The sequence below is a fragment of the Macadamia integrifolia genome, chromosome 5, assembly GCF_013358625.1.
Source record: "Macadamia integrifolia cultivar HAES 741 chromosome 5, SCU_Mint_v3, whole genome shotgun sequence".
NCBI lineage: Eukaryota > Viridiplantae > Streptophyta > Magnoliopsida > Proteales > Proteaceae > Macadamia > Macadamia integrifolia.
The window spans coordinates 5,104,567-5,117,979 of record NC_056561.1 but is presented as its reverse complement, the minus strand read 5'-3'; the positions used below and the strand labels follow the sequence as shown (position 1 = coordinate 5,117,979).

Below are 13,413 nucleotides of genomic sequence, written 5' to 3'. Positions count from 1 at the left end.
AACTCAATCCCAAGTTTTATTTATGGAACAACTTCACAGTAATCACGATATAAGGTTGAGAGGTTTCTTGTATGAAGAGGTCCTCAGCTACAATATCAATCAAAACTATTGGGCAAAATCTACTTCAACCAAAGCTACAATATCTTTGATTCTCTCTGTCTTACATATAGAACCATGGCAATTAGGAAGTTGAACTGGTAGCCACCTTGGTACAGGGAACTACTATACAAATAATGCTGGCAAAAATCTAATGGTATGAGATGTGAAAGTTATATTGACAGAGAGACCAAAGATCTCCATTCAAATTACAATAATAGTATGATACTTCCCCTGGGAATGTTAAGAAGAATTAGAAGTGACAAGATTAAATGCATCTCCCCATCCCCCAACCCCAAATAAGGTAATACAGTTCCTTTGTCGAAGATATGCACAAATTTTATTGACTAGCATTAAATATCAAACATATAAAGTGTAACTGTGGAGTAATAAAAAGAAAGATACATTACTAAAATAAACAAATAAAATGAAAGATACGTATGAACGCCCCCACTTCTAATCAAAAGGTGGCAACAACAGTAATGTGTAATGAGCTTAATTTAGCTTAAAACCCCTACTTCACTCCTAAATTTGACAGTAAAGAAAGAGAACCAAACAATAATATATTCTCCTCTTCATTGTGTGGTCACACTCTTTGCTAGATTTCGAGGCTGGTCAACATTGTGTCCTCGTAGAACGGTTAGATGGTATGCCAACAACTGCGAGAACAATATTGTCAAGACAACTTGAGCTTGCTCATAATAAGATAACAAAAGTATAAAAGAGTAAATAAATGATACTCTCAAATAAATGTGTAAACAATATAATGTACTTCAGAAGAACAATAAATGCATCTCATCTGTATGACTACAATTATATCTGCACAATAGAGACAGTATGACATTATTATTTGTTAAGGCTTTAGGACTAGAATATTTGAGTTTCAAAATAATTTAGTTGACAATATTTCTTGGGTTTCTAGATAAACACCGGCCAAAAACTAGTTCTGACTATTTGCAGCAAAAAGGAAAGAACCATTACAGATTTCAGACCCAACAATTCATCCATTCATCAATTTAAGAAGCAGAATTAATTAAAAAAAAAATACAAAACAGACTAGAAAATCCACAACCATTGTTGCCCGCCTGTCTGATATACTACACCAGTACTCTTTACTTCAACAACATTCCCAAAAAGGCAAGAAAGCAAAATAATAATGAAAACAGTTTGTAGGGTCCATTTATGGGTTGAGAGAAAGAAACTGAATTCCATCAAGAAACATCTCAATTTCATTTCCTGAAGGCAACAAGTTGGTGCAAACTCCTCTTGCCTCGATCATGAACAGCTTAAACTCCCCCATTAACTGGCTTCTTAATTACAGAAATTCCTTTCACCTATAAAACATTTGCTATAAAATATCATCATACTTCCCTTTTCCTTGTGATTAGGACTTTAGGGTTCCCACCAAGTTTTTAAATCCCACTTTCTATAAAGCAAAGTGATAAGCACATTTATGTGTGAAATCTAGGGTAGTAAAACATGCATTTTACATATTTAGAATGGAGCTACCTTGGGTTTTACTCTCTTTTTGCAGGTTTTGTATTTTAAAGGCTTTAAGCATTATCGGATGTCATATCTCTCCAACAACAACTACCTAGTGTAGTTGGTGAGCTATGGTGTGCGAAATTCCCTTGCTCACCAGGAGGTCTCAATTTCGAATCTCATGGTTGTTTTTTTTTTTTTTTTTTTGGGAGAATTTTATTGAAGATTTCCTGCTTTTCACTTACTTAAGCACTAAGGGCATGGAGGGGATTTCGACATCAAATTAGAAGATTGTCCAAATCTTCAAAGCAAGGAAAATCGTGGGAGGGGTTTCTTGTGCAAGAAGAAAGATAAAAAAAAAAGGAAAGAAAATAAGCAAAAAAATTATAGGAAATTTCTCCAAGTTTATTTCTCTCTTCTCTCTCCTCCATCTTAACACTTTTGGTCTCAAAAGATCTCACCTACCAATTGTATTTTTCTCCCTTTTAGGAAAGAGAAATTTGTTACCCTACCTCCCCATTCCTCATAAATACAACTCATGTAAGAGGAGGGGAGACATTTCATTCTTCTTCTAGGGGTTTTTTTTTTTTATTTGCTCTATCTCTTTCTCTAGCTCTAGTTCTAGGTTTATGCTTTAAACACTTTTGTAATTTCTTTTTATTCAATTAATGCAAGCACTTTTGTTTTTGATTCAGTCTTTTATTTTTATTGTTTAAGCAATTGAAGTTGTAATTTTCAAGTTCTAGTTCTAGGCTTAGTTCTAGGTGACAAGAACAAGCTATTAAGCATATCTTTCAAGTTCAATTTTTTTCTTCAGATTTGTTTTCTCTAGTACTAGAAATTTCAGATTTGGTTTATTCCAGATCTGATTTTTAGTACTGGTAGTATCTCAAATCGATTAAGTTTTCAGTTCAACAGTTGAAGTTTAAGTAAGTAGGCTCCTTCAGTAGTCTTCTCTCCCCACTCTCATTCCCTCTTCTGACTACCCTTTCTTTCTTAATTTAGGATTTTGATCTGATTTTTAGTACTGATAGTATCTCAAATCGATTAAGTTTTCAGTTCAACAGTTGAAGTTCAAGTAAGTAGGCTCCTTCAGTAGTCTTCTCTCCCCACTCTCATTCCCTCTTCTGACTACCCTTTCTTTCTTAATTTAGGATTTTAATTTCAGTCGTTACATTATTGCTATCCCTTTCCCCCAAGGTTCATGGCTAGTGTATGTCTTGGCTTTGCCCCTCCTAGCTATAGAACCATCATTTTATTGTTTTTATTTTAATTGTCTCCCTTTCCCTAAAGCCAAGTAGAGTAACCCTTGTAAGAGTGACTCTCTAGTCAAGTAGGGAAGCTTATATTATGATGCATCCCTCAGGCTAAGTAGATACACCTACTTGTGAATCTTTCTCTGGCTTTATCCCCTTTTTTTTTTTACTTTATATTTATTTCAGCATTTTTTTCCTTCATTGCTTTTTAATTGCGTGAGGTGTTTATTTTCAGCTATTTATTTATTTAATTTTAATCGCGTGGCTTACGTATTTAAATTCTTAGATGAATGGTTAGGACGTTATTTTAGATACATATGTTTAGGACAGTAGTTAGAATTAGATCACAACCATTAATCGGTTCACTTTCGCATTATTAAAAAATAAAAAATAAAGTGGCTGCTCTCCCTGTGTTCGACCTGTAACTACACTGATCCTTACGCTTACGGTTGCATTTTAAATCCTAACAAGTTTTTGGCGCCGTTGCCTGGGAGACAGTTCCATGTTATTTTTCGCTTTCTTTTGGTAAATTAGAGTGCTTTGTTTGCTTTGTTTTGTTTTTCCTTTTCTTTTATTGAATTCCTGAGAAGAAGAACTTGTAATAATAGTTGTATCGGTAGAGGTCACCATGCCTCAGTATGATAAAGACAGGTTTCGCCCTGTAGCAGTACCTCAAGAATTGACTTGAGCAACCCCGGATCCCTGCCGGTAAGCTCCCAAAAAGCAAAAAAAAAAAAAAAATCATAAAATAAAAAGTTTTGCTATCCATTCTTTTGTGCTTGTCTTACTCTAGTTGTGGGTAGTTTAGTTTTCTGTTGCATGAGTGTTAGGTGGGTACGTAATACTAAGAATCGGTTAGAAAGAAGAGATCCAATAAGTAGTAACCCTATACGTTTGCTGTCTTTAAAACCTTTCAATATGGGAGACCAGCATCAAAACCCTTCACCTAAATCTTTGAAAGATAGATTCTACCCTGCTAGAACAGCCCAACCTTCCTGCATAGTTCTACCACAAGCCGAGGGCAATAATTTTGAACTCAAATCTCAATACATCACTATGTTGCCCCACTTTCATGGGCTGACCTCTGAGGATGCATACCTATTTCTAAGGGAATTTGAAGAGGTATGTGTTCTAATTAAGATCCAATAGATTTTTAATGACGTTATTAAGCTTAGGTTTATCACGTTTGCATTGAAAGACCAAGCTAAGAAGTGGTTGTACAGGTTACTCACAAATTCTATAACCTCATGGGAACAGTTCACAGTTGTCTTCCTTAAGAAGTTTTTCCCAACTCACAAGACCAATAAGCTCAGAAGTGATATCCTTCAGTTTAGGCAAAAGCCTAGTGAGTCTTTTTCCAAACTTATGGAGAGATTCAAGGATCTACTCCAAGAATGCCCTCACCATGGCCTAGACTTATGGCATTTATGTCAAATAATTTATGAAGGTATTGATTACCCAACTAAACAAATGATAGTCTATGTACCCTGAGGGATTCACATCCTTTACAAATAAAGGAAAGGCATGGGAATTCTTATTTGACTTAGCTGACAAAACCCGTGAGTGGGAATCAACCCAAGAGAGTGAAAGAACCATAGGAGGGAAAGGATATTTTGTGGATGGGATAGTAGCCAAGGAAGCCCATTTAGATAGCCTAATCAAGAGGATTAAGGCTATTGTTTCTAAAGAGCCATCATCAGTCAATTTGGTTAAGATGTGTGCTTGGTGCCAGTCCCCTGGACATGTCATAGAAGAATGCCCCAACACCTCTGGGGGCACTTCTAATGATAGTGTTAATGCATTATACCAGAATAATCCATATAGTAACACCTACAATCCAGGATAGAGAAATCACCCAAATTTCTCCAGGAATCAGGGCAACCAAATAGGGCCTTCCAATTTCCATAATTAAGGTCAACCTAGACCCCAGAGGCCTCCCTTTGCACAATAATCTTTTTCCCAAAATACTTTTCCTAAGCCAAATGTAGGACCTCAGACTAGTTTTCCTAGGGCCCCTCTCCTATCATCTCATCAACAACCCCCTGGGTTTACCAACACTGGAGAAGCAAGTAGAATAAGTAACTTGAAAAAAAATATGGCCCTCCTCATGACAAGTCATCAAAATCTTACGAGAGAACTCACCAAAGTTGTCTCAATTATGCATGAGAGGGAGAAGGGAACTTTTCCCAGTCAACCAAAGCCTAACCCTAGGCATCATCAGCTTGTTAGCTCACAAGCACCAACTAATGCACCACTGCATGTAGTACAAGGTCAGACCCAACAAGGGCCTTCCAACCAATGTAATGTTGTTTATGCCCTTAGGAATGGTAGAAAGTACCAACATAGTGTTCCTAACTCTTTCACATCCTTTACTCCTGTTAACTCTCCTTCAGTTGAGGACACAAGTGTGCCTCTTGTTCCAGGTTTGTCTGATGAACCTAAAGATTCTTTTGAAATTAAAGATGATTTGGTTAAGGAAACCAAAAATGATTCTTCTGAAAAAGGGCAAATACCTAACAGTCCTTATATTCCTCTTGTCTCATTTCTTAATTGCTTGGTAAACAAAAAGAAGATTGCTTCCATAGATAAAATTTTAGAAATCTTCAAAAAGGTAGAAGTGAACATCTCTCTTTTAGATGTCATATCCCGAATTCCCGCCTATGCAAAGGCACTGAAAGATTTGTGTAGTCACAAACGTATCACTAGTGTGCCCAAAAAGGCGTTCTTGGCAGGTAACATTAGTTCCATAATTACTCAACCTATAGCAGCCAAGTATAAGGATCCAGGAAGCCCTACCATAGCTTGTATCATAGGCAACACCTACATTGAGCATGCCTTATTTGACCTTGGCGCAAGTGTGAAACTTTTACCTTACCATGTGTACAAGCAACTAGGATTGGGAGAATTGAAAACCACTGGAACTACTCTTCAGTTGGCAGATAGGTCTGTTAAGATTCCTAAATGGATGGTTGAGGATGTCTTACTAAATGGGGGAATTTATTTTCCCTGTTGATTTCATTGTGTTAGATACCAAGCCCTTCTTAACCAAGGATGAGATCCCAATAATTCTAGGAAAACCATTCTTGGCTACCAGTAATGCATTAATCAATTGCCGGAATGGTTTCCTAAGGTTATCTTTTGGCAACCAAACTGTTGAGTTTAACATGTTTAGGATAGGCAAACAACCACATATGGAAGAAGAGATCAATATGCTTGAAGATTTTCTGGATTTTTCTGATGATTTAATTACCAACTTTAATATTGATTTTGATTCAAAATTCCAAGAGTGTATGGATGAATTGGAAGATGATGGTGAAAATTTCTTTTCTAAAGTCTTAAGTCTTCACACATCTGTGGAGCCCTTAGGACCCCTTTCCAATTCCATTCCCAAACCTTCCATAGTTGAGCTCCCTAAGCTAGATCTTAAGGAGTCGTCATCTAATTTGAGGCATGCTTTCTTAGGGCCTGACCAAACTCTTCCTGTAATAATTTCTTCAAATTTGAATTCTAGCCAGGAAGAGGAGTTACTTAAAGTGTTAAAAGATAATAAGGAAACCCTAGGTTGGACCATGGCTGATATCAAGGGTATAAGCTCTTCTACTATGCAACATCATATACATCTTATGGAGGATTCCAAACCATCCACGGAACCCCAAAGAAGAGCTAACCCAGTGATGATGGAAGCCATTAAGAAAGAGATCCTAAAGTGCTTAGATCATGGAATAATTTATCCTATTTCTGACAGCCAATAGGTAAGCCCAGTTCACGTAGTGCCTAAGAAGTCTGGGGTGACTGTAGTTCCCAATGCCAATAATGAACTAATTCCAACCTGTGTCCAATCAGAGTGGAGAGTGTGCATAGACTACAGGAAACTTAATGTGGTAACCTGGAAGGACCACTTCCCATTGCCATTCACTGACCAGATGTTAGAGAGGTTAGCTGAACATGAATACTAATGTTTTTTTTTATGGATATTCCAGCAATAACCAGATCCCAACTGCTTTAGAGGACCAACATAAGACTACTTTTACATACCCATATGGAACATTTGCTTATAGGCATATGCCCTTTGGGCTTTGCAATGCCCTTGCTACGTTCTAACAATGCATGATGAGCATCTTTTCTGACATGGTCGAAAGATTCTTAGAAGTATTTATGGATGACTTTTCAATTCATGGGAATTCCTATTCTGAATGTCTTCATCATCTTTCTCTAGTTTTGAAAAGGTGCATAGCTAAGAATTTGGTTTTGAATTGGGAGAAATGCCATTTTATGGTTAAATCTGGTATTGTTTTAGGCCATGTAATATCCCAAGAGGGAATTAAAGTAGATAGAGTCAAAGTGGATTTAATTGATAATTTACCACCTCAATCTGTTAAGGACGTCCGGTCTTTTCTAGGGCATGCAGGCTTCTACAAAAGGTTTATTAAGAACTTTAATCAGTTAGCCTGACCTCACTTCATTACTTGCCAAAGATCAAACTTTTGAGTTTTCTAAAGAGTGCCTAGAATCCTTCAAGCAACTTAAGAAGGAGTTGACCAATGCACCCATTGTTCAACCACCTATTTGGACTGAACCTTTTGAATTGATGTGTGATGCTTCGGATTTTGCTATAGGAGTGGTTTTGGGTCAAACGATTGATAAGTTGCCCACTATCATTTACTATGCTAGTAGGACCTTAAATAATGCACAACTCAATTATACAACCACTGAAAAAGAATTTTTAGCTGTTATGTTTGCATTAGAAAAGTTTCGGTCTTACTTAGTTGGTTCATATGTGGTGGTGTATACTGATCATTCTGCTCTTAGATACCTAGTTCAGAAGAAGGATGCCAAAGCCCATCTCATTAGGTGGGCTTTACTTTTGCAAGAGTTTGATTTAAAAATTAGGGATAAGAAAGGAATTGAAAACGTAGTTGCAGACCATATATCCCGGCTTCCCAATTCCTTGACTGTTGATTCTCCAGTCAACGAGAACTTTCCAGATGAACAGTTATTTGCAATGTCCAATGAACCATGGTTTGCTGACACTGTCAACTTCTTAGTTTCAGGTGTGACTCAGGATCACTGGTCCACCTAAGATAAGTATAGGTTTCATTCCGAAGTTAAGTACTTTTTCGGGGATGATCCTTATTTGTTTAAGATATGTCCGGATCAGATTATCTGACGATGTGTTCCTGACTATGAGCAGCATTACATTCTCTCTTTTTGCCATGATCATACATGAGGTGGACACTTGGATCTAAGAAGACTGCCGCAAAGGTTCTCCAATGCGGATTTTATTGGCAAACTCTTTTTAGAGATGCTTTTGATTTTTGCAAGGCTTGTCCCGCTTGCCAGTCTTTTGGCCGTATCAATAAAAAGAACATAATGCCACTCAACCCTATTTTGGCAGTTGAGATCTTTGATGTATGGGGCATCGATTTCATGGGACCATTCCCTAATTCCTTTGGGAACTTGTACATACTTTTGGCCATTGATTATGTTTCTAAATGGATAGAGGCCATACCTTGTAAATCTAATGATCACAAAGTGGTGGTCTAGTTTCTCAAAGAGAACATTTTTTCCACTTTGGTGCACCACGTGCAATAATTAGTGATAGGGGTACTCATTTTTGTAATCGACGTTTTGAGGCCTTAATGAAAAAGTATGGGATCACCCATAAGTTATCTACCCCTTATCACCCCCAAACTAGTGGCCAAGTGGAGGTGTCTAATAGGAAGATCAAACAAATCTTGGAGAAAATTGTTAATCCCAACCGTAAGGATTAGTCCCTTAGGCTCATTGATGCCTTATGGGCCCATCAGACTGCATTCAAGACCTACCTTGGTCAATCTCCTTACCGTTTGGTGTATGAAAAAGCTTGTCACTTACCAGTTGAGTTGGAGCATAAGGCCTTTTGGGCCATCAAGAAGCTCAACTTTGATTTGTCTGATGCAGGAATTCATCGTAGGCTCCAACTATCTGAGTTGGAGGAACTTAGGAATGATGCCTATGAAAGTTCTAAGATTTACAAGGAAAAGACCAAAGCTTTCCATGATAAGCACATTCTACGCAAATCTTTTGCAATTGGTGATAAGGTCTTATTGTACAACTCTCGATTGCATCTTTTCCCTGATAAGCTTAGATCCCGATGGGATGGCTAGTTTATTGTCCATAATGTATATCCCCATGGGGCTGTGGAGATTCTGAATCTAGGAACAGGGGTAATTTCAAAGGTTAATGGTCAGCGTTTGAAACCGTTCCTCGAGTTTCCTACTACTGATAGTGAAGAGGTCACTGATGACTAACTTTTAATCAGGTATGACCCCCTTGTATTGTCTTCGCTTTTAATTCTTTCCATGCATTGAGGACATTGCATGACTTAAGTGTGGGGGAGGAAAACCAGTTTTTGTTTTTTCCACTTTGTTTTGTTTGTTTTTCTTTTTGTTTTTGAGTTTGCTAAGGATGAAGTCCTACTTTGGCTTTGGCTAATGATCATACCATTCGGTTGCTTGATGTATAAAAATAAAAGTTTTGATTAAGGTACCCATTTTGAACGTATAAAAACCCTATTGAGAAGAAAGAAACAAGCGTGAGTCTTGAAATGGGACTTTGTTTTGAAAAATAAGAGACATTTGTTTTATGGTGTTGGACCATATATAAGTCTGTGGGTTCCTTGTACTTTTGATTTGGAGTTGAGACCCTCTTTTTAATTTGACATTGAGTTGACAAATGCACAATTTTAAATGAAGTGTAAAATCTGGTATAAAAAGAATAAGAGTTGACTCCCTTGGAACTAGACAGGACATTCCGCCTCAGGAAGCGTGGTGTCTTGATCAAAATTCCTAGGGAGGAAACTTCTGAAAGAACTCTAGCATCACTGTCTTTGTGGGAATATGCAAAAAGCGAAGGTACATAGTAACTTAGGTGTCTAGTGTGTGCTCCACCATGTCATTCAGGCTTAAAAGTAATGGAGTAGAATAAAGTTTATTAAGCGAAAAAAAAAAGAGAAAAAAAATGTGCAAATATCATTAATGCTTAGGTAACATGTTTGGTCAAAAACACTCCAACGGCTTAGTCATTGGTTCCTTATTTCTTCACAAGTGGTTTTGCCTTAAGATAAGGATGTTTTGGAAGAGACGATGTGAGTTTTTCAAATTAAGAAATATACTAGTGCTTGGAATTGATATGGGGTAATAAAAGTTCAAGTGTGGGGTTCCTTATAAGAGGAATTATCTTTGCTCCGGATCGGTATGGCCCTTACCTTTAGCCAAGGTTGGGATTTGTTTATTCTGAATTTTAGGTGTATATTCACTGCAAACACCCAAGAGACAACTCATCCCCTAGGGGTTTAAAGACTTGTTGCATATGCTAAGTGCAACCGTGATTCCTACGAAAGTGAGTTAGGTTTTCTGTTTTTAATCTTTTTCTTTCTGTTTTGCTAGAGGACTAGCAAAATCTAAGTGGGGAAATTCTGATGAGCACATTTATGTGTGAAATCTAGGGTAGTAAAACATGTATTTTACATATTTAGAATGGAGCTACCTTAGCTTTTACTCTCTTTTTACAGGTTTTGTATTTTAAAGGCTTTAAGTATTATCGGGTGTCATATCTCTCCAACAACTACCTAGTGTAGTTGGTGAGCTATGGTGTGTGAAATTCCCTTGCTCACCAGGAGGTCTCAAGTTCGAATCTCTTTTTTTTTTTTTTTGGAGAATTTTATTAAAGATTTCCAGCTTTTCACTTACTTAAAGCACTAAGGGTATGGAGGGGATTTCCAAATCAAATTAAAAGATTGTCCAAATCTTCAAAGCAACGAAAATCGTGGGAGGGGTTTTTAATGCAAGAAAAAAAAAAGGAAAGAAAATAAGCAAAAAAATTATAGGAAATTTCTCCGAGTTTATTTCTCTCTTCTCTCTCCTCCATCTTAACACTTTTGGTCTCAAAAGACCTCACCTACCAATTGTGTTTTTCTCCCTTTTAGGAAAGAGAAATTTGTTATCCTACCTCGCCATTCCCTATAAATACAATTCATATAATAGGAAGGGAGACACTTCATTCTTCTTCTTGGATTTTTTTTTTTTTAGTTGCTCTATCTCTTTCTCTAGCTCTAGTTCTAGGTTTATGCTTTAAACAATTTTGTAAGTTCTTTTTATTCAATTAATGCAAGCACTTTTGTTTTTTATTCAGTCTTTTATTTTTATTGTTTAAGTAATTGAAGTTGTAATTTTCAAGTTCTAGGCTTAGTTCTAGGTGACAAGAACAAGCTATGAAACATATCTTTCAAATTCAATTTTTTTTCTTCAGATTTGTTTTCTCTAATACTAGAAATTTCAGATTTGGTTTATTCCAGATCTGGTTTTTAGTACTGGTAGTATCTCAAATCGATCAAATTTTTAGCTTAAGGGTTGAAGTTCAAGTAAGTAGACTCCTTCAATAGTCTTCTCCCCCCCCCCCTCTCATTCCCTCTTCTGACTACCCTTTCTTTCTTAATTTAGGATTTTAATTTCAGTCGTTGCATTATTGCTATCCCTTTCCCCCAAGGTTCATGGCTAGTGTATGTGTTGGCTTTGCCCCCCTAGCCATAGAACCACCATTTTATTTTTTTTATTTTGTCTCCCTTTTCCTAAAGCCAAGTAGAGTAACCCTTGTAAGAGAGACTCTCTGGACAAGTAGGGAAGCTCATATTATGATGCGTCCCTCGGGCTAAGTAGAAAAACCTACTAGTGAGTCTCTCTCTAGCTTTATCCCCCTTTTTAACTTTATTTTTATTTCAGCATTTTTTTCCTTCATTGCTTTTTAATTGCGTGGGGTGTTTATTTTCAGCTATTTATTTAGGGTTTAGGGTTTAGGGTTTAAGTAGGGAATCTCATATTATGATGCATCCCTCGGGCTAAGTAGAGAAACCTACTTGTGAGTCTCTCTCTAGCTTTATCCCCTTTCTTTTACTTTATTTTTATTTCAGCATTTTTTGCCTTCATTAATTGCGTGGGGTGTTTATTTTCAGCTATTTATTTATTTAATTTTAATTGCATGGCTTACGTATTTAAATTCTTAGATGACGAATGGTTAGAACATTATTTTAGATACATATGTCTAGGACGGTAGTTAGAATTAGATCACAACCATTAATCGGTTCACTTTCGCATTATTAAAAGAAAAAATAAATAAATTGGCTGCTCTCCCTATGTTCGACCCATAGCTACACTGATCCGTACGCTTGCGGTTACATTTTAAATCCTAACACAAAGCAAACAAGATGAATCAAAACTCTTCAAAGGACAAGGGGGTCACGTATTAGGCCCAAAGGCGAACAGCATACCTCCAGCGTTGCCAACAAATACACCCCATGAAGAAGCTGCTGAAAACTCAAAATGTCTCTCTTAACAACAAGGTGTTTAAGACTAGCTGAGATACCAGTTCAGTCTTAAGCAATTAGGGCACAGATACGCATCATGTCCTAATTACTTTCAGTTTACTTTCTACAGAGTGGGATGACTTGGGACAAGGAATTGGAGTCATAGTTGCCTAGGACTTGACTTGAATGAATTTTAGAATCAATTAACAATGTTTCTCTAAAAATATTTTTTTCTTCATTCTATTCACAACTGGAAAGTCCTAATTTCCACAGTACTTGGGCTGAGCAGCAACCAGATACGCATCATGCCCTCATTACTTTCAGTTTACTTTCTACAGAGTGGGATGACTTGGGACAAGGAATTGGAGTCATAGTTGCCTAGGACTTAACTTGAGTATCAATCCACATGAATTTTAGAATCAATTAACAGTGTTTCTCTAAAAATATTTTTTACTTCATTCTATTCACAACTGGAAAGTCCTAATTTCCACAGGACTAATGCTGAGAAGCAACCAGATATACCTCATGTACCGACATTGGTTTTGGAATTAAATGTGTTTTCCTCTCCGGGGAAATTTGAAATATATTCATAATTTCCTTTTCCTTTTCATTCTCTACATCTGATTCTCATCCCTAGAAAAGCTTGTTTCCAGAAATCCTATTATCCTATATAACTGCAACTTGGGTTAGCCAAACTCAAACCTTCATGAATTAACCCCAGGGAAGCAGAGATAGACTCATTTGGTCCCTTGACCCCTCGAGCACCTTCTCTTCTTCTGCTTGGGATCTGGTCAGGTTTCATAAACCCCTTGCTCCTTAGCGCAAGATAGTTTGGTTCAAAGGTCATATTCCCCGTCATTCCTTTACAGCTTGGAGAGTCCTTTCCAACTTTCTCCCAACCCAAGCCTTTCTCATTCATAGACATATTCTTGTCTCCCATGCTTGCTGTCTCTGCTGGAACAGGATAGAAGATTATGAATCTCTTTTTCATCTGCCCCTTCTCATCCTCCATTTGGAAAAAAGTCCTCTCCTTTTGCTGGCCCTGTAATCATCGTATCATTCCCCTTCAGAGAGTACAGTTATGGGTTGACATGACTTTTGCTAGGAATATTATTTATGACATTGCTGACAAGCTTGCCTTCTGCAGTTCTATGCCACCACAAACCACATTTGCATAGAGCATATTCTTCGTAGATGGGCTTCCAATTCCAGATCTCTTGACATGATCTGGAAAGCCAT

General features: G+C 37.1%; 1 protein-coding gene and 1 non-coding gene across 2 annotated transcripts in view; both read right to left on the bottom strand.

Annotated features, from left to right (window-relative positions):
• Positions 1-413: 413 nt before the first annotated feature.
• Positions 414-13,413, bottom strand: part of LOC122080303 (glutamine--fructose-6-phosphate aminotransferase [isomerizing] 2-like) — a 43,049-nt gene continuing 30,049 nt past the window's right edge. The window contains exon 11 of the mRNA XM_042647257.1: positions 414-755. Within this exon, the coding sequence (XP_042503191.1) occupies positions 672-755 (84 nt within the window). The 3' untranslated portion in view covers positions 414-671. The remainder of the gene's footprint in view (positions 756-13,413) is intronic.
• LOC122080412 lies at positions 4,140-4,246 on the bottom strand. Its single transcript, XR_006140708.1, has one exon. It is a non-coding gene; the product is annotated as a small nucleolar RNA R71 (small nucleolar RNA).